The sequence below is a fragment of the Hippoglossus hippoglossus genome, chromosome 19 (genome assembly GCF_009819705.1).
Source record: "Hippoglossus hippoglossus isolate fHipHip1 chromosome 19, fHipHip1.pri, whole genome shotgun sequence".
NCBI lineage: Eukaryota > Metazoa > Chordata > Actinopteri > Pleuronectiformes > Pleuronectidae > Hippoglossus > Hippoglossus hippoglossus.
This window is the reverse complement of record NC_047169.1, coordinates 9,777,321-9,802,165: the sequence shown is the minus strand read 5'-3', so window position 1 is coordinate 9,802,165 and position 24,845 is coordinate 9,777,321. Positions and strand designations below refer to the sequence as shown.

At 41.3% G+C, this 24,845-nt stretch overlaps 1 protein-coding gene across 3 annotated transcripts; it reads right to left on the bottom strand.

Moving 5' to 3' along the window:
- Positions 1-4,304: 4,304 nt before the first annotated feature.
- Positions 4,305-23,454, bottom strand: ppm1bb (protein phosphatase, Mg2+/Mn2+ dependent, 1Bb). 3 transcript variants are annotated; one of them, XM_034570037.1, is made up of 6 exons: positions 23,055-23,454; positions 13,430-14,272; positions 11,833-11,950; positions 11,218-11,329; positions 10,490-10,547; positions 4,305-5,705 (listed from the first exon to the last, which is right to left on the bottom strand). In XM_034570037.1, exons 2-6 carry the CDS (start codon positions 14,258-14,260, stop codon positions 5,676-5,678), a joined length of 1,149 nt encoding a protein of 382 aa, XP_034425928.1. In that variant the 5' UTR covers positions 14,261-14,272; positions 23,055-23,454; the 3' UTR covers positions 4,305-5,675. The 3 variants fall into 3 exon arrangements, with proteins under 3 accessions (XP_034425928.1, XP_034425926.1, XP_034425927.1); XM_034570035.1 differs by lacking the exon at positions 4,305-5,705 and adding an exon at positions 5,762-8,853; XM_034570036.1 differs by lacking the exons at positions 4,305-5,705; positions 23,055-23,454 and adding exons at positions 5,762-8,853; positions 22,879-23,018.
- Between the last annotated feature and the right edge of the window lie 1,391 nt (positions 23,455-24,845).

Here is a 24,845-nt window from a genome sequence, read left to right as displayed (position 1 = left end):
CCCCGTCCTTTCAGGGGAGCAATGAATAAACACAAACAACACAAATATATAACATAAATATTGTAACACGGAGCGGGATCCGTGTGCCGAGCATACGCACTCTGTAAATGGAGTTTGTGAGGCAGCTGGGGGTTTTCTAACAGCTCCGGGTTGGAGGTTGTGGACCGAGAAGCTCGGAGGTTTTCAAAGACGCTGCCGTCAATTCAAATAAGAGGAGAAAGAGGGAAATGAGAAAGAGGCGTGTTGGAAGAATAGAGTCAACAGCCGTGTCAGCAGCTGTGTGAGGCTGCAAACATCTGGATGCTCATGTGTACAGGCGTATGTTTCGTGTTCATAACTAAAAGAGCGCATACCTCCACCAAGGCCCAACAGACCCTCAAATTCACTCAAGATGCACCGATTTTCACAGCCTTCTAAATGTGCCAGTTTTATTCCATAACTCTCAAATCTTACAATGTTAAAGAAAGTGAAAAAAAAAAGAAAGAGAAAAGTTAAGGGATAAACAAAGTCAGCGGATTCATCGTCTGGAGACAACGCATGTCTGTGGCAAACTTCATGGCATCCGTCCAATAGTTGAGACAGTAGTCGAGACATCTGACTCGAAACCAATCAATCTCATGCTGGTGCTCGAGGTTCTTCCTATGGGGAACAAGAACACCTGAACCGATCCAGCGTGAAGATTCCAGTGGTGTAATGTAACTAAGTGCATATACTCTATACTGTACTTCAACCTGCGGTGAGGAAGATTTGTCTCCTCCCTCTGGCAGTGAGTGGATTTACACAAACACTGCTGCTGCATGGACACGGTGTACGCCCCTGTTATTGATCCCTTTCCTTTTTAGACTGTAGTCCTTCCTACAGTCATTGTACAGTGTAGTTTTCTTTATATATGCACTTCAGCCTATTTATGTTCGGAGATGTGAAGAAAGTCTACTTCCTACCATCAAAAATTAACGGTGCAACTTGTCCAGCGAAGAAAAAAAGAAGAAAGTCGGAAAGGTTTTATACTTGGGCAAAATAAGTATTTTTACTTTTGATACTCTAAGTCTATTTTACTGAGGATATTTCCTTACTTTTACCCAGGTATAATTGTAAGTGCATGACTTTTATGCAAAACTAAGTATTTTTCCAAAGTGTTATATGTACTAAGTTCTTCCACCACAGGTATTTGCAGAGGTTTCTCACTAGAAGAGTAAAAAATAAGCAGCATTAGAGGAGAAGTAAAAAAAAATCACCAGTTTTGAAAACTTAATTTCTGAGGATCATTTATAACTGTAGCAAATTCCATGTAACAGTTGTTGTTGAGATATTTCACTGAAAAGTAAAAACCTTGTTGTAGCACCACAGTAAAAACGCCAAGGACGACTGAAGTCAGTTCGGATCCATCCTCTGGGGACCATGATTTAATGACTTCTGATAGCTGTTGAGATCTTTCAGTCTGGTGCTGGGGGATGAACTGACGTCACCTTACTACAAGCTCGGCTGAAAAGAAAAGTGCATGTCAGACAAGAGAAGGCGGAGGGGGCAGATCTGTTGTTTTACGTCGTGTAGTTCGGTGAAAACAAATTAAAGTGAAAGAGATTAAAGATGCAGCGAGCAGGGGCGCGCAAACAGTTTTAACAGGTCACTATCTATTGTTTTGTAATATGAGGCTTAATGTGGATTCAGCCGGTGAATCAGTGAGAGGGCGCACTCTGTACCCCGCCACCATCATCAAATTAAATTCAACCCCCCCTCCCCCCTCCAGCACATGCACCCACGCCATCATCATACACACCACCACCGTAATATATTTGGATCGCTCATTCACACTCTAACGCACACACACGCTCCGCAATCCCATAATCCCACTCCAGATTGAGAACACCTTTAAGATACGATGTGATTATGATTAGGGATTATGATCAAATTATGACAGAGTGACAGATTAGACAGGGGTTTTTTGTGTGTGTGTGTGTGTGTGGAGGAGATATGGTGGTGTGACAGCAGCACACACAATCATTTATGAAGACGTCTGTCTCTGTACAGCGGTCTGCTTTACTTTGACATTTATACTATATAGTGAAGAGTGAAACATATTCGAGAAAATAGAAAAGGGAAAATCCATAATTCAAATCAAATGTATAATTTTGTCGACCAGAGGATAGTTGTCGCATGGTAAGAACTACAGGAAGGAATGGATCACTTCCAAATTTTTATAAATTATCCTTTAGCATAGAGCATGTAGGGTTTAGAGAAATCCTTTTGAAAAACACGAGTCTGTCACTTTCTACATGTATGTACTATTCGTATTTGATCTTGTGTGGTGAGATTAATTTGTCCCTGACTGCTGTTTCCAATGTGTGGACTGGATCACATCAGCCATTTACTCTACGTCTTTTTTCTCTTGCGTATCTACAATTTGTTGGTTTTTCTACCCTTGTTTAAACAAAATTTCAAAACAAATGTCTTTTATTCTCATTTAATTTTAAGTGGTTCATGTTTCTGGGTGTGAAATTTACCTGGAAACTTCAGATCCAATATATAAAGAGGAAAGTTTGCTTTGCAGCACTGTGCAAAGCAAAGGACACTTTTGATTTGTTCACTATTTCTTCATATATGTTGGTTGATGTTAGTATTGATGTGGGGCAACATATATAAAACTAATGAAACTGTATGAACGTATTGTGTGATATTTATGTTATGATGATGGTTAACGATTAATATATAATTGATTTATTTGATTTGGCCAACTGTATTTATGTTGTATATTATGTTATATGAGATTTTTCTTCTTCTTTCATATAATGAATACAAGTGTTTCAGTGTATTGTGATTTGTAAACTTGTGTTTGGATTACACTGAAATAAAAGAATATAAACTCAACGCAACTAAATTAAACTTAAGTTGACGCTTCCTGCGGCTACGAACTAGTTTGTATCTCGTGGTTTGTGAGAATGAATTTTGCAGATGTACAGTTCAAACTTTACTGAAGTGTCAAGGATGGTGTGCAATAATAAGTCTGTTTATACATTCTAGTTTTGTTTTGTGTCTTTGTCTGTCTCTTATACGCTTATATAAGTGTCCTTGGGTCTCTTGAAAGTTGCTATATAAATTCAAGCTATTATTATACATTCTGTATTTTTCATTTACCTTTTTGAAAACTGTTATATTCACACTGTTCATACACCGACTCAGTCTTCCCCTGAGCAAAGAATACATATTGTGGATTTCTGCATTGAAAAGGAGTCGATACAAACCCTGCAGCAAAACAGACATTTAAAAAATGAGTGTTTCTTCAAATATCAATGTATGACTTTAACTTTTCATTTCATGGACTTAAGACATTTAAACAACCTAATATTTAGTGTGAATACTGTTTTCCTGCTTCTTTATCAAATTTCCCTCCAGCTCCTGCATACCTTGTGCAATTTCAACCATTCACGTATATCAAAACATTCAGCTCGTTTAGGACTTTCCTGCTATTATATTTTTCATCATTTGTTATACTATTTATGTTTTTAGAAATTCAAGTGTTTCTTAAAGTTTTCTCTCATTCAAATGAGGAAGTATTCAAACCTTCAGCCCTTTTAAATGCATCCAAGTCTTCATACTTTGTGCAAGAAACTTCATTCAAGAGTTTCAGCTTTTCAGGTGTTTTTCAACTTTTTGATATCATGTACCAGTTCTGAATAATCGCAGTTTAAGATTTTACAGTGGGCGTGTATGTGAGGCTCTTTCACCTCCTCAGTTTTTTCCGACACATTTTTGGGATTCTTCTCTTGTATCTCTCATATATCGAGACGATCTGTGGCTCTTGCACACAGTGTGACCCCTGAAGCAGCAGGGCAAACAGTTTCTACAGTTTCACCTCAAACAAGAGTTTATGACGTTCTGGTAATTAAAGTAATATTCAGCAATTTACAGTTTGAAGAATTGACGTTTTTTTCTTTTCTTTCTACTCTTTTGATGATTCTCCTGGGGGGATTAATAAAATACTTTCCCAACTGCAGCAAAGTCTCTGCTCATTCTCTTCTCACGTGAAACATCAAGGTCGATTAGAATTGGGTCCGTGCAGCTCAAAAGGCCTTTGGAGTCTCAACATGGTGCTTTAACAAAAACACACAACCCTCAGTGTAACACAATTCATCCTGTAAAGAAGGAATAACAAACATGACCCAAAAAAAAGCTAAAACCATTAAATATGGACATTTTTGTAAATGCAAGTTTGTAAATCTGTTTGGAGAGTGACAAAAGTATTACACACACGTTAACGGCCTCCATGAAGCCGCACAGGCATCCAGAAAATGACACGACTTCGCTTATTGAAATACGCAGCCACCGCTGGGTCCTTGGCAGGTATTTTATTTCATATATAGACGCTTTCTGTAATCAAATGTGAGTGCAATCAAACAACAGCAATACAAACATTACCAATGCAGTCTGAGAACCAGGAACAGGGTTAAAACAGGGAGTTCACTCACTCTACACAGCGAGCAGCTAGTAACCTCATGGCCAACATTAAAAAAGAAAAAAAAAACGTTCCTCTGTCAGAACAGTCCGCCGTTATGTGTACCTCCAACTGCGATGGTGAGGAGGGCGGTGGGGAATCACGTCTGATCTCCCACCCTCCCACCCTCACCCCTCCTCCTCTACAGGAAGTCCAACCAGTGATACAACAGCCTCCCCACCACCACCACCACCACCATGAGTCCACCTCGCCCTCAGCTCCTCAGTAAACTAAATAACCTCCCATTTCCCCATTGTGATTATCATCGTCATCATTCTAATAGTATGAGCAAAGAAGAAGAAAAAAAACAAAAAAAAACACAACTCATTTCCACTTCTCTCACGGCGGGAGCCAATCAGAGCCCAGAGGTCCTTCGGGTTCAGTCAGTCTCAACCAATGGCTGTTCGATCCGGGGTCGACGAGAAAACCACATAGCTGTACATGTAGAACCAAAGTCCTCATGCAGTGCCCTGCAAAAGTGGCACATAACGTGCACAGGTGGAAGTGGGAGTTGGTGGGTGTGGGGGGAGGGGGGTTATGGTTTTGGTGTCTGTGTGTTAGAGTGTGTGTGTGTGTGTGTGTTTTTTAACGAGGGGGACAAGCGAAGGTGTTAGGCAATTATCAGACCCAGGAGCACGAAAAAAATGTCCAGAAGAAGAATTACAAAGTCTCTATCCTTCATCTGTCTTCTCTTGGCCCTCCACGAAACACAAACTCATCTCTCGCACATACAAACACACATACGCAGACACACACACACACACACACACACACACACACACTATAGGTCCTCATGTCATTGTGAAGTCGGGTGTTCATTGTCAACATTCAAGAAAAGAAAAGAAAAAAAAACACCTCAATGGTAAAAATCATCTCTACCATCACAATGCTTCAGTTCATAAAACCTTGACATGTCTGAAAAAAGTGAATTTGTTTTGTTTTTTTAATCCTCCAGGTTTAAAGCAGTATGCGTGTGTGTGTACTTGTCGTTTGTCGTCTTTGTCCCACTGCTGCAAACACACACACACACACATGCACAACCAACATACGCACTCACGCACTCCAAGACACACCACATGTCCTCTTTTTTTAAGTGGAGAACGACACGGCGCAATGGAGAGACACCTCCTCCTCTGGGTGGACGAGCCGGTCACCGGGAGGAGACGAAGGGGGATTATTGCCACGGCTACCAGGGGTCCTCCAGCTCACTGGTGCTCTAGGCGGGTAAAAAGCAAAAGAGATGGAGAGTTGTGCGTTAGCTTTAGTTTTTTGTAGCTGCATCTTCCAATGCACACAATAGTTAACAAACAGCTCCTGATGCCTTGAATAGAAGTAGATTTGGAACCTTACTGCCCTCATGAACTCAAAATGAATGGATAATGGTGAAAGACAGTGAGATCCCCCTGCCCGGCCAGCACGTTGAGACACCCAGAACCCAGACCTCTGATGACTCACCTTGCGGAGAATCACAAGGCCAACTGTCAAGACTGAAAAACAGGGGGGAGAAATGGGAGAGAATGGAGTCCCTATAAGACCACGCACCTTCCCTCTCGCTTATCACCGCCAGCTCAAGCAGCACAGTGGCAGGCGTTTATTTTCTTAGACATGTTTCAAACCTGGGAGCTGCCATTTATTTTAAAAGGAGACGACAGATTAAAATGTCCTTAAGCAGCCGACGCAAAATTACAAGTCTAGGGCGAGAGCTGAAAGCTGACAGAGGAGGGCGAGGAAGGTAAGGATTTATTTTCGGCTCAAGCTGCTCACATAAACTTCACAGCGTCGGCTAACACAGAAACATACACAACACATTAAATATTGTTAAGGACACAGAAAAACCTCTAAAACTTTTGAGGAAATGGTATATAATGCTCCCCTATCAGTTTCAGGTCTGTTTAGGCTTTTTGTGATTTGTTTGTGACGTGCAAATGGTGAACTATGACTTTCTCAGCTTTTTGAGTTCCCTAATCACAACCCTGACTTGCACATCTGCAACGTGACTCACTTGGCATGAGACGAACAGACAGAGAGGAAACAGCTGGACAGCCAGTTTACACTGAGAGACACTCACTTGACACAAAGCTGTAGCATGATACCTCAAATCGTTTTTATTTGTTCATTTGTCATTTTATCAACGGTGTGGGACTGATTTGGCCCACGAAACCCCATACAAATACAATTCATACACACACACGCACACTCACAGACAGACATACAGTGTTTAGCGTAACCTCTCTTCCTGATAGCTAAGTGCTTTAGATATTGTAAAGGATAAGGGCAGTGCATGCATTACCAGAGTGACTGGGTACAGGTCATTATACAGACTCCCTCTTCCTGCTTTCATAGAGAAGGAATAAACACTGTAGCTTCTGCAGCCTGTTTGAATCAGACGTCTATAATGAGCTAAGAGTTTCAGATTGTTTCTCTCTGAATAAAGCCAGAAACCTGTGGGGAATAAAATATGCTGGATGTGGGGGATGGTTTTAATCAAGCTGCGACTCTCGTAAAGCCACATTTATTACAAGCATCTGGCAGCATTAGCGGTTGGGAATTTATTAAAACACAGGTATAACAACATGTCAACATTACTGATTATAAATGCACAACTGTCTCACGTAAAACACATTCGATGTTTGCTCCAGGTGTGACTGAGGGTATAAGTGCTGTATCAGGCCTGGATTGGATATGGTCAGCCACGCTACAGTAGCAGTGTGACCTTAGGGAAGTGATGGTGGTTGGCCAGGTCCAACATTTTAGTCAAAAGGTGCAGCATGAGATGTATAAGGAAACAATTGTGGTCTCAGTCACCCATCTATGTGCCATTATCAGGTCAAATATTCCACTTGCTGTCTTCAGCTCCTGACAGAAAACCTCACAGATTAATGACACGAATAACAACATAGCCTGCTAGCATGCTAACATGATGCATGTTACCATATTAGTAAGCCAACTCAACAAACACTAACTGAATTTTAGCATGCTAACAAGGGAAATGCTAAATGTTAGCATGCTAGTGTGTATGCCAACATGTCAACTGTAAGTATGTTTGACCGCTTGTCCTTTAGAACGTACTAAAGACCACGCTGCAATCTTGCCCTCTCTAGTGCTGCACCACGAAGAAGCAGATCTTAACCTCTTTGTGCGTGATTGTGAGGCAGTGTGACTGTACTGTGATGTTGTAGAATCAGGGATATGTGGTGAGAGAATTATTTAAATCAACTGTCGCTCAAACTACAAGTAAACACCCACCCCACGCATCCCTCTGTTGTTTAACTGCCCTGTGATTGTGCCGATAAACGGGTTATCGCTCAAGTATCATCCGTTAAATCACGAAATGTGTGTAGAACTGATTGGTCTCTCAAACTCTGGCGCACACAAACACACACACACACATACATACATACATACACACATATACATAAAAGAGTGTGTTCTGAGTCTGTAGATGGAGTAGGCCTGGAGACACAGCTGCAGTTCAGAGTGTCCCCTCTCCTTTTCTTTGTCCATTGTAAGCAGGTGTGAGGGGGGTGAGGCTGGGGGAGAGGAGGGGTTCAGGTAGGAAATCAGCCAGAAGCGAACACCAGGAATCGTAGATCGTGGAGTGCCATGTTCATTTTTTTTTTTTTTCTTCACAAGCCACTTTTACTCTTTACACAATAATTCACCCTGATTCTATTGTAAACATGATGGTGTTGTAAAAGTGGCTTGGTAAGTTTTGGGGAATCAAAGCCGAGGTGGTCAGGAGGAAAAGGTGGAGAGAAAATCAGGGAGCGAAAGAGTCTTCATTAGGTTTATGTAATAAATGTGGCTCGCAGACAGAACTTGAACAGACAGAGGGGCCATTTTTGTTTACAAAGAATTGTTAAAATATTGTTATGGGTATACGAGTGGCAGCTGAGGCTGAAGACAAAACCAGAAATGGCCGATGTGTCAATTCAAATTCTGTGCTGCAGGAAAGCGGAGAGGTCACAGCACGTCTGACTAGAGCGCTGCAGTCTGAGGGAAAGATGGTTGGGTGGGTTGGTTTGCAGGCGGGGTGCTCAGTCAGAGGAGGGATTTAACTCAGGGGTGGGCGCATCCTCGCTGGCCTCCGGCTCTGCAGTGGCAGGTGAGGGCGGGGGTGAGGGGGGAGGGGGAGGTGAGGCGGGCTTCTTCTGGCCGTCATTATCGCCGTCCGAGGTCCTCCTGCTCGCCCCTGTTCCCTCAGCGACGCTCTCCCCCCGCACTTGGTAGGTGGCCAGGGACTCCTCCAGCACCGCGCGGTACTGCCCCCGGTGGTGGAGGCGGAACTGCCGAAGAGCCTCCAGCAGATGTGCCGCCGTACTGCCACCTCCCTCCTCACTCTCCTCCTCTCCCCCCGCAAAGGCCTGAGGTGACACGCCAGGGGTCAGACTCTGCAGGCACGCTCCATGGTCAAACACACACACACACACACACACACACACACACACACACACACACACACACACACACACACACACACACACACACACACACACACACACACACACACACACACACACACACACACACACACACACACACACACACACACAAATATCTACCACACACTAGCATGACAACGTCAGAGACATTCTTGCTCCAGTCGGACAGGCCCATGCAAGAGCTACCTCTGACCTTGTGGCCAACAACCCTTTGTGAGTTTTGCTGTGTGGTGTAACAGAGAGGAGGGGGTTTGGTCAGAACCCACACAGCCCAGAGAAAAGAGCCTGCAACGCAAGACTCCACTGACATTAATGTGACAAATAAGCTCATGTGCCCTCAAACACACACGCAGACACACACAATCACATCTGAACTGTTTAAAACCTGATAATGTTCTTTTTTCTTCAGAGTGATGACATTTGAAAAACTTGGAAGAAGGGATTTATTTAAGATGCTGCTTATGAGATTTCCTCTGACTCATGACTCTGAGATTGACATTAGATTACACAGATGGTCTTTTTGCAGTGGCCTGAAGTGGATATTATACTTTGTAGTTTTTAAGCGTTTTAAATTACACTGGAATTTGTAGTCTTTTAGATTAAAGTTCTTATTTATTCTAATTCAGGCCTTAGCTTGAATGACCGTGACAAGATAGTGATGCACTCAGAACTGATTTGTTGTTTTCTACCTATTTTTGAGGACTTTATTTTAAGGGGAGGGTTTGTAAATTAAATTGGATTCAATTAAATTAAAACATTGACGGAAAATATTAAAATAAATACAACAACTTCTAATGAATGTTGTTTGCTGTGTAGTGATGTACAATCAATTAATTTACTAAAATCTCTGAACAGTCTTCCAAAAAAGGTGAAGGGTGAAGAGTCTTTTTTTGTTCTTGATGCTGGTGCTTGCACAAGTGTTTGTGTGTGTGTGCACATATTTAGGTAATCAAAGTGTCTCACTTGACTCAATACAGTTGTCAATGGAGATGATACCTTATCCTAGGCCTTAATTTACTGTTTGACACATTTTTCTGACGATAAAAAGCTCCTCACACTTCATCAGCTTGAAGGGTCAACTATATATTCAGTATTATTATTTTCTTAAAGGGGGTGCAAGATGGTTTATTCAAACGATTTACACTTGACAAACTTCCAGTTATCGAATTCAGATGTATTTAATCCAGGTTTGTGAAGCCTTTAATACTATGAGTCAGGTGGTTTAAAGAGTTCATTGCTGAGGAGTTCAGCAGGTTTGCCAAGGTCCTGCTATACATCTTGTTACAATGATAAACACAAAATTGAAACTGACTGCAGAGGCCTTCGGTGCTTTTCAACATGAATGCAGTGAACTAAGATTAACAAGGCTATTCTGTTTAGTCCACCCTCCACCCTCATTCACACTTTAACCACATTCATTTTCTCTCACTCTTAGCACGCACACACACACGCACAAAAGAGTGTCCTTGTCTGGGCTGGTGTGTGTTTATGAGGTCATGTTAAGGGGCTGGGGTGAAAGGTTGAAGAGGTGAGGGGGTTTAGAGAGAGATCAACTCACGCCTTCCTCTTCTCTGTGAGGGTTCAGCTTGTTGTACACCGCCTCGATCACACTGCGTCTGCAAACACACAAACAGCACACGCCTCGCTGCTTAGAGAAGAGAACAACTCCTGACATCATGTAAACACTCTCTGCTCATTCTTCTCAAATGTATATTGATCAAGATTGTAATGGAATCAAGAAAGCAACTGAGTCGATACTCGAGTCTCCGCTATTTGTGCATCAAGACACTCCAGAATCTCTTAAACCATGTGCGCATTAAAGTGTTTTGATGAAAGTTAGTGTACGGTCGTTGCTCCTGCAGTGCTGCCAGATTGGCCGTCTTCCACTTATTTTAAGTGAGTGGGAAAAAAGTGTTAAGGGCAGGTTGAGATAAATTTAGATTTTTTTACCGTCTGAGTAGTTTCCACCAGTGACATGGCACAATGAGAATCTATCTGTGGTGGGAACTGTGGCCTTGCAAGGACGGTAAAAATTAAAGGGTATTTTTTTGACACCGATGAGACAGGATTCCTCCCACTCCACACCACTCTGGAAAATCTCCTGATATAATGCAAGTCAAAACGCAAATGTCCGAGTGAGAGGCTCCGGACTTTCTGCTGAGTTTCTATTCATTTTATCCTTCTAACAAGTAACTAAAGCATAAGGAAATATGTATTGCTGCTATTAACCTCTAATCGTATTTAACAGTATGTTTGAAATGTAATAACATGTAGCTATATATTTACTTGCTGGCCAGGCCGCCACCAGGTGGAAGGTTGGGGATGCTCTCTGTGGCAATGCTCCTTAGGACAGACACCAGGTCAGGGACTCCTGCGTCCCCACAATCTGCCAGTAGATCTACACACAAACACAAAAGAGGATAAAAGGTTTGAGAGAGGTTTTGTTGTATACTGAAGTGAGGTTGTAGCGTCTTAAAAACCATGTTTCTCTGCAGAGGCTGAGAAATCACCCATAGCAGTGGAGAGGAAAAAAAGAAGGGATAAAAATCAGATCCACTGCTTCTTGCCATTTGCAGCACTACTGACTGTAGCAAATGATTTCTAAATATTTGTATTACACTACAGAATGTTTATTTTGTCCTAGTTGTGTACACAGAAACTGAACACAGCATGTGGCCACTTGTGTCAATGACCTTTAAAAAATATATATATTGAAAAAAGAACAAAGAAAAACATAGAAAGACTGCTGGGTCACAAAAACAGTGTAGGTATTTACCCACCATTGAACAGATATATGTTTACAATAATCCATTCCAACTTTCAATGACAACAAAATGATCGATGTATTTGCAAGAACCATGATTCAAGTTTAAGATGTTGGGTGATGTCAAGTGTACTGACCCTCAACACGGGACTCCAGGTATTTATCCAATTCCTCTTCTTTCTTGACAGCCTCCTCTGAGATCTTGGGAGCTCCGGGTAAACGCACCAACACCACACTCATATTGTCCCTGCTCCCCTGCAGGATGACACAACAAATATGGAGTTAAATGAAATCAAGGAATATATTATGTTAACAATTTCACTGTAACACAAATATTGTTTGAGACATCAACTTAATATTGGATTACCTGATCCTGAGTGTTTTTACCACTATTTTTGTAATACTAGCATGCCATTACTTAAATTTCAAAAAGTCCTGTAGTGGCTTTAAATTTAATATTAATTTCCAGTGAGGTCGACTTAATATGGTGTAAGTAATGAGTTATAGTAACTGGCAATAATGTTGTTTAATAACGTACTAAAAGATTTTAGGTTGGTGAAATGCTAAAATCAGTATAATGCTATTAAAGGTGATTAATTGATTATCAAAACACTTGCCAACTGCTTCTGAATTTAAATTTTTTATTATGAACCTCTGACGACGTTTAAGGGATTTACTCTCTTGCCGTGTGCATTATAGAAACAGAACAGCTTAACCTCTGGCTGGAAACTGCCGTCTGATCATTAGACAATATATTAGTTGATATTTATAGGACACACAGTCACCTACAGCCAAGATGGAGCAATGGCCTCAAAGCAATGGATACTCACCTTGTCATTACCATGTAATAAAGTCACAGCAACATTGTGTACAATCTCACATTCATCACAAAGGGCAGTGGCAGCAGAGGAGATTTATGACCATGTGATACTTGTGACCATCCCTGAACTGAAAATAACCAGGCTGTTGTGCACTTTTCTTCTTTACTTCAGATACAAATATATGAGTGATACACGTAGAGCAAAAGTCTCAGATGAACACTGTTGGGGATGAGTTCAGGTAAAGAGTGACCGTTACTTTATCTTGGATCGATAACAGGGAAGGTCAATGGACAGGGACCGATTTAAAAGCAGTCATGTATTATTCAACATCTGATTTATCTTATCTCTCGATGTGAGATGTTAGGTTCTGTTAAACATTAAATCATTTTTATTATACTGGGGTGTAGTTATTAAAGTATTTTTGGACAAATACTTTTGTATGTAGATTTTTTTTAAATCAGATATGTTGGTATTAGCGTAAGCGTTTACTGAAAAATGTATATTACAGAATAAATGATGATTTAAAGAAACTGTTTCGTTTATTTTCTTAATTCAAGTTCTATATATTTATTGATACTAAAGTTTATAATTTAACTGCAAATATCAAGCCTCATATACATTTCTCTGTCAAAAGGGTTTGATAATGACATCTTAGGAATCATTGCCATTGTATTTGTTGATTTATCGCTACCGGAAAATGTTGACTTCTAAAACTCTGAGGCAATATTTGAATGACAAATCAATCAATAATAAACCTTCCTCACCAGCCACTTTCTCAAAGGTTTAATCAAAGCAAAAGCACAAAGTAATCAAGAGCATATGGGAGTCTTCTGTGAAACACTCTAAGCTGGCAACTATGTATGAACTTTCACCTTCAATGTGTGAGAATGTATGTGGAACAAAAGCAGCTTACCTTATGTAGACAGGTGTCCACCACAGAGTTACAGACCTTCTCCAGGTCATCACACACCAGCAGTCGTGAGCGGACAAACTCGCACAGCTCCTCGTTGGACATGACGTCCCAGATTCCATCACACGCCAGCACCACAAACTCGTCTCCTTCGGGCGCTCGTTCCAACACACACACCTCGGGCTCAGGGCTTACCAGCTGCTCCGTGGGGCCCTTACCATCCACACATTTGTAGTCATAGTCCCCCAGGGCCCGGGACACAGCCAGGGAGCCGTTCACCCTCTGGATCATGACTGAGCCGCCAGCGTTCTGGATGCGCTCCTTTTCACGGGGGTTGCAGGGCTTGTGGTCCTGGGTGGAGAAGCCCACCTTGCTGTCTCGACACAGCACGGCCCGCGAATCGCCGCAGTTAATGAAGTATAGGTGGGACGGGCTGAGCAACACGCCCACAGCTGTTGATCCGCTGCGGTCCATGCCCTGCCGCAGGTCAGTGAAGCTGCGCATGTACTCGTCAATGTTCAGGAAGCCTGAGCGGATGCCGTCCTTCACGCCATCCACAGAGCCGGATCCAGGACCAAATTCGGCCCCTCCAGACAAGATGTGTTCCAGCAGGTGGCCAGAGCAGTAGTTGGCCACCCGGGACCCTGCATGGCCATCATAGACGGCAAAGAAGGACCAGTCGGTAAGTCCATGTGGAAGACCCACCACAGCTGTGTGGGCATCCTCCATCTCCACCCGCCATCCCTGCATGGAGCTCAGGCCATACTGCAGCCCATTGCCATCACCGTGGGCACTGTGCTTCTCTGTTTTCGGCTTGTCCAGGAATGCACCCATTGTTGCCTATAGCTGGAGATGAAAGGAGGAAAGAGAAACATTGACAATGAACCATCATCAACAAGAACCAAGAAGATAATCTATCCCTCACCTCTCATCATCCATTCCTATCCTTCTGTTAAATATATTGTACACATAATTAAAGTTAGTGTTAAACTAAATAATTGGCCAATATAGAAGTAACAAGAAAATGCAGTATAGAACTGCCAAACAAGGTCTGAGGTAATTGAAAAAAGAAAATAGTGTCACCAGTAGATAGTTTGAATATCCGAAAGCATTAACAAGTTGATAATTCAACTTTTAAAAGTCTCTCATATCAAGGTGAAAATTCTTTCATAAACAAATCTACGAGATCTGTTTCAAGATCATTTTACATGTAAAAAGTAATGTAAAAATACTTTGTCAATATATTATGTTAAAGGTTTAAATTAGTTGTGCTATAATTACAATACAGGTAATACCAATGTTTAGGGGTTCTCATATTTTATATATTTAAAAACATGATCGTGACAGAAATGTGAAGGAAGCATTGCCTCAGTGCAGTTTCACTTCAATATTTTAAACAACTGTTTACATAATAGTCTCCAAAAATATCCCCAGTCCTATAACATCCTCTGTAAATCACCAGTTTACGTCAGTAGCTCAGTAGGCTGCTTCTTACTATTGTTACAGGCTGCTTTTAATTACTTAATGGATGGTGAGAGCCAGAGATACTGACAACAAGACAAAGATAGCACTGGAGGAACCACAGAGCCCAGGATTACACTGCAGCTGTTAAGCTTCTTTGAGAACAGAGAACCGCTTTCACACAGTAACTAATGCCATTAGTCAACTTGGGAACAGAGTAACATCACTGAATCAGCACAGTCGGAAATTGTCAACTGCCGAGAGCTGAAGTGGAGTGAAATTTGACTTGTAGGGGTTAGCATCAAGTTTAACTTAAGATGTCTACACTCGCTCAAATCATGAGCAGATCACAACCAACGTCTTAATTATTGATGTCATCAGGCAGGTAGACAGCATATCTGGTCTGTTACCAGGTGAAAAAAGGCATCATGGGCTTTTTCCCCCCAATTCAACGGGCTGTGTTGGTGGAGTCGTGTTGTTTCGGATGGTAGTGAGACAATACAAATTGAAGTCTAGGTTAAGGCTGGTCATGAAACAATAATAATTATCGCAATATAATGTTCATTGATAGCAATATTACTTAAATCCAATATGTATCGATATTATGCTTATGCATCGTGCGAAAACAGTGAGGTGGAGTAAGACACTAGTTTTAATAGTTTAATAATCTAGTCTACCTAGATTATTGTCTTGAATTCAAGTTATTATCATATTATTATAATAATATATCATTAGATCATATTATTAGTATAAATATAATAATATAGCATTGGTAACACCCCAACATGACAAAAGCTTTTTAAAGACCTCAAATGTCTGTAGAATTAATATCATGTCATTAAGCTCATTTGTATCAAATAGGTGATCAGCATCTGCATTATTTCTTTAACTTAATATTACATTAAAATCATCATTATACTATATTTTTATATTATTTTGGTCATTAATTTGGAAACTAGCAATTGTTGCAGCATGGAGCAACTTACTTACTCACTCATGAGATTTTGAAATTTAAAAGAACTTTAAAAATCGAAAGCACCCTCTGCATGTCCCCCCCCATATTGATTTCTCGCCCTGCATTACCTCCCACATGAGCGCACACATGGCATGACAGGCGTGTGCCCAAAAAAGGCTGGTACATGCAAGGAGTGACTACCGCTGGTTTCAAAGGAGTGTGTGTGTGCTCTGCGCATGTGTGCAGTGTCATGGTGTATGTGCAAGAAAAAGGTGCTCTATAAATACGCCAGGCCGGTTTAGATTTCATGTCTAGGGTGGGGCATAGGGCCACTGCCATTGGCATTTCTATTGCTTTTTCTGCTATTTGATTATATCAACAGTATTCCCTCTTTCAAGCTCTCACCTTCACCACCAGCTACTGAGATTCAGAGGCAGCCCGAATGTACATGTATGGTAAGAAAGAGGGATCACGTATGTGTGTGCGTGAAAGAAAGAGAAATCTGTTATGTTCACCAGCAGTGATTCTCTCTAAAAATAAAACAAACACACTGCCATTGCTTAGCAACCACCCACCCTGCAGTGCAAACATCCAGGCTAAGCTTCATTCAACTACATCCCCCTCTCTGTCTCTCTCTCTTGCTCGCTCACACACACAGCCGCCTGGTAAAAAGAGGAAAGGAGAGTTGCATCATCCATCCATTAAAGCAGTCGCAGCAGCTAAACCCTGAAAGGAGACATGCAGATACTATGAGATTTCCTCTGGCTAACGACACTACAACTTCTGGCAAAAAAAAAGAGAAAGAAACACACACATATTCATCCACACAAGAAAAAGCGCCAAAAATATCTCTGTTGAGACGTCACATTGAAACCAGGAACACTCCACCCCCCGAAAGCTGCCGTCACCCGTGCTGTTACAGCAGATCAAAACCAACACGCCCGATACTCAGAGGCACGTCTGCCATAAACCACTGGCTACCAAGAGGGAAGAGGAAGGTCACGGATTACGTATTGCTGCAGGGAGCCCCATCTTAACAAGTTTCACGTGGAGGTTCAAGAACTAAACAAGCGTGCACATAAATGTGTTCCAAAAACCCTGGAGCTGCAAGTTTATGGATGATAACAGAGTCGAAACAGAGCATCTGAGACACGTGTTTTTCTTTCACTTATTATTTCAAACTTCTCAAATAAAGCTTAAGACCTTACATTAAGGAAATACCTTTGAATACATTTCAGGCTTTTTCCAGAATTGCCCAGACCTTTGAGTTTTCACTTCACATTTTGCAGAGCATCAAGAATTGTTTTTCTATGTCTGCACTAACACATTACTTGTTTAAAAACATTTTACATTTTCACCTGCCGTCTAGACTACTCTGGAGTTTTCACGCCCTGAAAACTGCTTTTCGTTTGAAAATTCCAGGGTTGCATTTAAGTCTGGACTTGCAGAAAAACTGGGAGTTCCAGAAACAATGAAACCACAAAAGAAAACCACTGGTACTTTCGGATTGAGTCATATCAGCCATGACTCGACTAACAGCAATGAATGTAAAGCGTTATGAACATTTACCGTCAGCAACATTATGCCTTGTCATCAGTCCAAAAAAAGAAGTCAACTGTCATAATTTTTGCCAATGCTGTTTTTCTGCAACTATGCAACCAACTGCAAAGTCGAGAACCAGCTTCCTCTTTACATCTGCACTCTCATGACCAGTGTACGCGAAAAGGTTAAGTGATGTGTGTTTTTGTGAGAGATTATTTCTGATACAGAGCTATTCAGGTTATAAAAGGCCGTTATAAAATGAAAATGTACTAGAGAGGACATAGCCATAAATAATTTCCCCCCAGATAGACAAACAATGGAGCCAATAATAGGAATAGCTACAGTGGGTAACAATACCAAGTGGACAAGATATTTTAACAAACAGTTTCAGAGATACAATTCTTATGCAATATGAGCTAATAGGTTGTTGGCCATTGCCACCACAGTAATGGCCAGATTTATCTACAATGTCAAAGTGATCAACATTTCAGTCACTAGGGAATGAAATTCGAGTCGTTCCTCCACAGAAAGAGGCAAACAAGAAGTCAATGTTGACTGAATAATGGAGTGGTGATCAAATTGTTGCTCGGTCTGATTGTGAGTCTTTTACATCAAACCTCTTTCTTGAAGACTAAGCTGAATCTCCTTCTCAACTCGATCGTTTTTGTCAACTTGTGAGCTCCAAATTATTCAAATTTATTACCCAGAAATTTACTGTAAACACCCAATAAAGCAGTAGATATCAGCAAAAACATTTCACCTCAACATATGAAAGACACTATCAAACAATGTACAGAGGGTTATTTAAGTATCCATAACATTTTGCTGTCATATCCTGTGAATATTAAATTATCCAGCTCTCAAAAATAATCCAAGGTCTTCTCTCACAGCATTTACATTCTGCTCTGGCTTTTTCATTGGTCCAGTCCCTGTCATGGATTCAGTGAATGATGACTGAAGGAGAACACCTGATAAACATGACACGGCCATGTGATATTTCCTCATATTCGCAGAAAGCACCACGTGAATAGCACCATTAAACTAACCAGCCCAGAAGGGATTGTAGGATAGTGAGTGAGGACTGCAGAGGATACACCGGGTCACATTACACAGCCGCATTTGGAGAAGTCTCTGGAATGGAACAGCCCCGTCGAACTGTTATGACGTATTCAGTCTTGAAATAAGGCCTGAATTGGAACACAGCCTATGTTGTGTAGATGATCCCCAGAGTTACAGTGATTACTTATAGAGCCACACGTTCCTATTAAATCGGTTGTCAGTTTTTTTAAGCTTTTATTTATCTTATCCAATGCTTAAAGGATCCTGCTAAAACCATTTTTAACCTTTACTCTACACCAACTCTGACCTTGCCTCTGTGTCTACGTTGCTTTTATTACACACAGAACAAGGTGCATAGATCCAACATGCAGCACTTCCACATTCTTAATTGACTCCATTTCTTTCTCCCCCCCCTTTGTGCTCTGATCTGCAGCAGAGTGCTTCCAATGCCAGCCGTACAACTCCTGAATCATAGCTGTCAATGGAAATCGCCCTAGTACCACTTGTTCTCATGCAATTGTTTTCTTTGACAGTGTGATAAGCAATACGATTTGACGCTGAGATGCCGACATAAGCAACAAAGCAGAAGCTTAATGGACAAAAACGGACACATGACAGCTGTGAAGACAGTTTTCAAACCTAGGCAGACGCTGAAATTGATAAATCTTTGCAATCCTTAAAGAGAAAAGCATCAAGGTGCCCAATGAGGAGGCCAACAACCAACACTACACACAACTTATGACTTAGTGATAGTCTTAAGTAAAGCAGTGTATAAAAAGTCCCCACCAAAAAAACGTGGATTCCAATATACCGACAAAACAAAGTGTAAATAATTGTTAGCTGATTGGCTATCTCGTAGCAAATCTAGAGTATCATCTTTACAAGGAAATGACTGATAGAACTCTGCTTACTGATCTGAATGCATGGTTTGTCTTTGTCGAGGAGATATGATCAGTGGCAGTGGCTATGAGTAATGAGACTGTGGAAGTTGACTGGACAGTGTATGAATTATACTTTATCTAGTCCATCACTGTTGGGTAGTGAACACTAGCAAACAGTTGTCAACAGATATTGGGCCAAAGTCTTGTTAACACAAACAGTAAAGAATGAATTGGTGAGCAGACTTTCAGTTTCTGTCCCGTCTGTGCTCAAAGTGACATGTAAAGTGGATGTCTGTATTTAGATGAAGCATCTGCTACTGACAGTGCGTGTGTCGCCGTATGGGACAGTATTTATGTATTTTAAAATGTGCACAATGATGACATGGTGCAGAATGAAGCACCTTGAGATGCCTACAGATCCATCACTGGATGGCCATGGCCTTTTTTGGATCTGTCAAGCACTAAAATAAGAGTGATGAATGTCTCAATCTCACACTGACCCTGTGTTTCATCTGCCCCTCAGTCTTTACACAGTGTCTGCTGACTCAGATAAGATTATCAGCTATTGAACTCCTCCTGCATCTGACTTGTCGGGCACCTGCCAAACACCAAGTGATGTCATATACTGGTTAACTGTGCACCTTATCACAATCTGATAATGGGTGAGCGAGTGGCTGCCTGTCTAAATTTCAACATGGCAAAATACATAAATTATAATATACCACGAACTAACCACAAGCTTAGCTTTGATGAAATTTCTAATACAATAGGGCAATTTAAAACGGTTTAATCATCTGAGATCACATAAGATTCCTGGTCATAAAAAGAGGCTGTAAAGTTTGTGCTGCTGCCAAACACAAAGTCAAGAGCCTCAGTTTAAAAGTAAACATTTTCTTTGCAATGGAAAGAGACATGCATCAGAAGTTTCTCCTGTTTGGACAGAGTCAAACCAGCAATAGACCCTGGCTGCATTAAAAGATTGAGACATTCCCGTCATGAAATAAAATAATAGGGATGATTGGTTTGATTACTCATGTGAGTTGTTACAAGAGGTAACATAGGACATGATGTACAGTGACTGATTACATAATGTAATCTAATCAACTTTGTATCTGAAAGTAAGCAAAGCTAAAAAAGTTGGTTGAAGGAATCAGCATGTAGCATTTAAAACTAGAATGGCAGTCAGTCAGGCACATACCTCAGCCAAGGCCCAATAATCAGTTATTAAGATTATTGAAAATTTAAAATACACTTATTATCTACTCACCACTATGCCGATGGAGGGGTGGGTGAAGTGTTTGAGCTTCAGGGGTAACCAGGGTTGCAATCAAATCCAATAGAAGTAAATGGTGATTACTTATTCATACATAAAAAAAAAAAAACAGGGAAAAAAAACCCAGAAAATGCCTCCATATTGCTTGTGTTGTGTCATCCAAGTGTCTGTAAGCCCCGGCATTCAAATTTGACTCGAAATGGTGTAATTTGCACCATGTTTTTAGCCTAAATGTCCACTGCAGGAAGTAGCGATGCTACAACATACCCTTGGGCAAGAGCTTGTGTGCAGTGTTAGCGGTGTGTGCATGCGGACGTGAACACGGCTCCAGAGTAGGATCACAGATTGACATTGACCATTTCAGGTTGAATGTGAATGTTGAGGTTTACGGACACTTGGATGACACCACAGGAGCAGTGTGGAGACATTTTGTTTTTCCTCTTGTTTTCTTACGTTTGAAGAGGGGATCCCCAGTTACTTCAATTGTATTGGATTTGGCTGCAACGCTGTTTACCCCTGAAACTCCAAAAGTGTTATGTGGACTCAAAATCTTCACCCATACCTCCTGGGCATAGTGGTAAGTAGATAATGAGTGAATTTACACTTTTCGGTGAACAATCCCTTTAAATACATAAATATATAGGCACATTACATTTCTCAACCAAAAAATTGCCAATGAAAACATAACCTCCTTGGCGAATGTAATAATGATGTACAATTACAACGGGAGTGCATACAACCCACACTCAATGGCCATTGTTATTATTGTATCAGCAAAAACTCCAAACTCATAAAACCTATACTGAAGCATATCTTAAGTAAAGTTAGGAGTTCCCAAACAAGCCCATGTTTAGGCTCAGGGCAAACTCTGTTCATTTTACACAACTGCCATGCGCTGGAGGACACCTTGAATATATAAAATAAATATTTCAAAGAAATAATCACACAGCACATAGCATCTGACTTTGCTGTAATATCAATCAATTGAGGCACGAGGCCCACACTTAGAGTTGCACAATTACAACATTAGTCTACCTGAAAGGTTAAAAGCGAAACAAAGAATGAAGTTTAAACTAAATGTGTTTTCATCTGCGTTGTTTATTAGCAGGATTACGCATAACTACTGAATGGATCACCACGTACCTTGGTGGAAGGCTGGGTCAAGAAAGAACCAATTTAATTTTGGTCCAGATTCAGAAAAGGGACAGGATTCAGCATTTATTTATTTTGAGATTGTGAGATAGGTCATTTTCCCTCACATTTTAATTTCTCTGAGAATCATTCATGGATCTAGATGAAATTTAAAAATGAATCTGGATCTAGTGAATGTAAATGTGGTTTCGTAAGGGTGACTGTTGGGCCTTGGCTGAGGTTGGCTGAAGTCTCCTGAGTGCCATTCTAGTTTGTTTATATGTACACAACTCAAATACAATGTTTTGTTACAGTAAGTATTGACAGATTTCCAGCTACACAACACCAATTGAACCTCAGCAAAAAAAAAAATGTCCTGCTACAAACTGTTGTGTACATATGAACATAAAACCAATCTTTCATATCAGATGAGAATGGGTGAAGTGGGGAGGAGCGTTGCTGTTGCCGCAGTGAAACATGACTTCTTAAGAACATCTCTCTTGCCACATTAAACATAATCTGATTTAACTTCATTTCACGTCTAGCGAGGGACTTCCACAAACGGTACCAGACGTAAAAATGGGCCCTTGCGGTTATATTTAACCTGTGAGGTCGCCGCATACACAACAGGACAAACAGCAGCCATGCGACTCTATCAGTTTTTTTTTAACCATGTCGTTGTTATCTCTGGGTATTTATATCGCTACATGGCTACTTACTGAAATCAATCGGACCTATAGCTGCGTGAGGTCGCGTGCTTGTTTAAATACATATCTCATATCGTTAGAAATGTCATGAGCTAGCCGCTGACACTCATATGACAAAGTCCGCTAAGCTCTCATTAGCTGGATATAGCTATAGCGTCGCCTATACCGTGCTAAATTAGCTCGCCTGGGACCCGACTAAGCGCTGGAGACCAACGTGTTCACACCAGCGTTACTTAAAATGTGCCTTCATTCAGAGGTGGCTCGCTAACGCTGGCGGGGCTACTTTGAAACTTCGGCTAAAGGCTCGGGTTTTAACCTGGCGACGCTCCGTTCCCACGCTTAACGTTCCCGCAAAACAACGGGCTGTGTTGCATTCATCGACTGGCCGCTGTCTGGAAAACGCGGTAATGTGTAAAAAAACAAATAAATACCAATCCACTGACCACATGCTGAACTCCTCACAACACCGCTCCTCGCCACGAAGGGGCCTAGTTCGCTCGTGTGTCTGTGCGAGCTAGCGTTAGCGGGCATGCTAACGTTAACCCGACGGTTGGGAGCCAGCGCGACTGCCCCGGGTTGTCAAACGTTAGCTAGCGACGTTAGCGCACATGCTACTTACGTTTTCCTGCCGCTGGGCGAACGCAGATCCAATGTTGATCACCTGCCGGAGCCCGCTTCTGTGTGAAGATGTGTCGCTGCCCTAGCTATCTGCGGTGCTAACGTTAGCCGGCTAGCTACGTTATGTTTCCTTATTTGACACAAAAAAAATAACCGAGATTGGCCTCAGATGAGCGGCGATAATTCCTTTCTCGGCGGTTCCCTGCTTGGACAGCGTTGATTTTTACGCATGTTTGACGCCCGTTCTTGTCGCTCACGTCAACTGAAGATGATTGCGATCGTTCCAAAACAAATATGGACCCTGAGAATAGTAGATATTATACAACACGGGCAAATCTCGCACTTTCTTCTTCCATTGAAAGGCCACAGAGCTTTCCTTCCACTTTGGGTGCTGAACAAGAGGAGGTGTTATTTTTGGCACATGCCCGCTGATTGGTTACAACGTCCGGGCGAAACGTCGGTTAATTGGCCACTTCTCGTGTCAATTAGCTCTGCCCCTGTCCAGAGCGACAATCGCATTGGTCAATCAGCAGAGCTCCGTGACGCGCTGGATACGGAGGATACACTTGTAACGTCTGCTAGCGTACGCCGAAGCCACTTTGGGTGGGCGGAGTCTGGCTTGAAATAAAAGCGTGTAACGCAGCGGAGGGAGATCTTTTGAGTCAAACGTGACGGCAAAGGCTCGAAATATAAATACAACTAAAAATTGAGTATTTTAGGTTTATATTAAATCGTCCTTCCTCAATATATCCTCTAGTTACCACACAGAGGAGTGCCCCTGAATTGATAACAAGCGCCAACTATTGCAAGCGCAGCAGTGATGCTTCTCCATCAGAATCACACTCTTTGTTTGTGCATACAAGGAATAAATAAATAAACCTAAACAAATCACCATCATGAACAAGACAGTAGGTAATAATAATCATTATCATAATCATAATAATAATAATGTGGTATTGGGTTTCATTGACACCCCTACTTACAGTTCCATGTGTCTATACTATGTCAATGTCAACTATATTTATATAGCACATTTAAAACGACTTGGTTGACCAAAGTGCTTTACAAAGTAAAAGGTAATACAAGAAAACAGCAATACGCAATATATATTATAAAACAAATGACAAAATAATATAACCTGCTGGGATAGTAACGTTCTCAACTCGAAAATAAGGCCAAAGAGAAGAGATGAGTCTTCAACAATGATTTGAAGTTTGCGAGAGAGGCAGCAGATCTAACATCGAGTCGTGAGCTGCTCCACAAGTTTGCTACTGCAAAGGCTTGATCGCCTGTGGTTATGAGCCTAGTTTATGGCACATCGAGGAGCAGCTGAGTGGCTGACCTCTGACCTGGCTGGAGTGTGAACATGAAGAAGTTCTGGCAAGGGTGGTTCCAGTTGATCAAGAGATTTAAATGTAAGCAACAAAATGTTTAAATCAATCCTGTAATGAACAGGAAGCCAGTGGAGGGAGCACATGAGATAAATCTTAACTATACCTGAATAACATTTTTAAAACTAACAATTTAGTAGCACTTAAAATGGCACTTACTTATAGCACTTTGTAGTTTTGCTTTTTGGAAGAAATTGTACTTTCTCTATTCTTGTTGTTCTGGGTTTGTACCCTCATGGTTGAATGCACTTATTGTAAGTCGCTTTGGATAAAAGCGTCAGCTAAATGAAATGTAATGTAATGTAATGTAAAAAATCTCTTTCGTTACTGTTGAGGCCCAACACTCAGCCGTCATTGATTGTGCTTTACGAAAATGTCTTAATTGTTGTAAAATGTTTATT

Coding starts and splice junctions, on each gene's coding strand:
- ppm1bb (XM_034570035.1), bottom strand. CDS start 14,260: ATGGGTGCATTCCTGGACAAGCCGAAAACAGAGAAGCACAGTGCCCAC. Junction 11,330..11,832: donor CCTGGAGTCCCGTGTTGAGG/GTCAGTACACTT, acceptor GTTTGTGTGTAG/ATCTACTGGCAGATTGTGGG. Junction 10,548..11,217: donor GGTGGCGGCCTGGCCAGCAA/GTAAATATATAG, acceptor GTGTGTTTGCAG/ACGCAGTGTGATCGAGGCGG.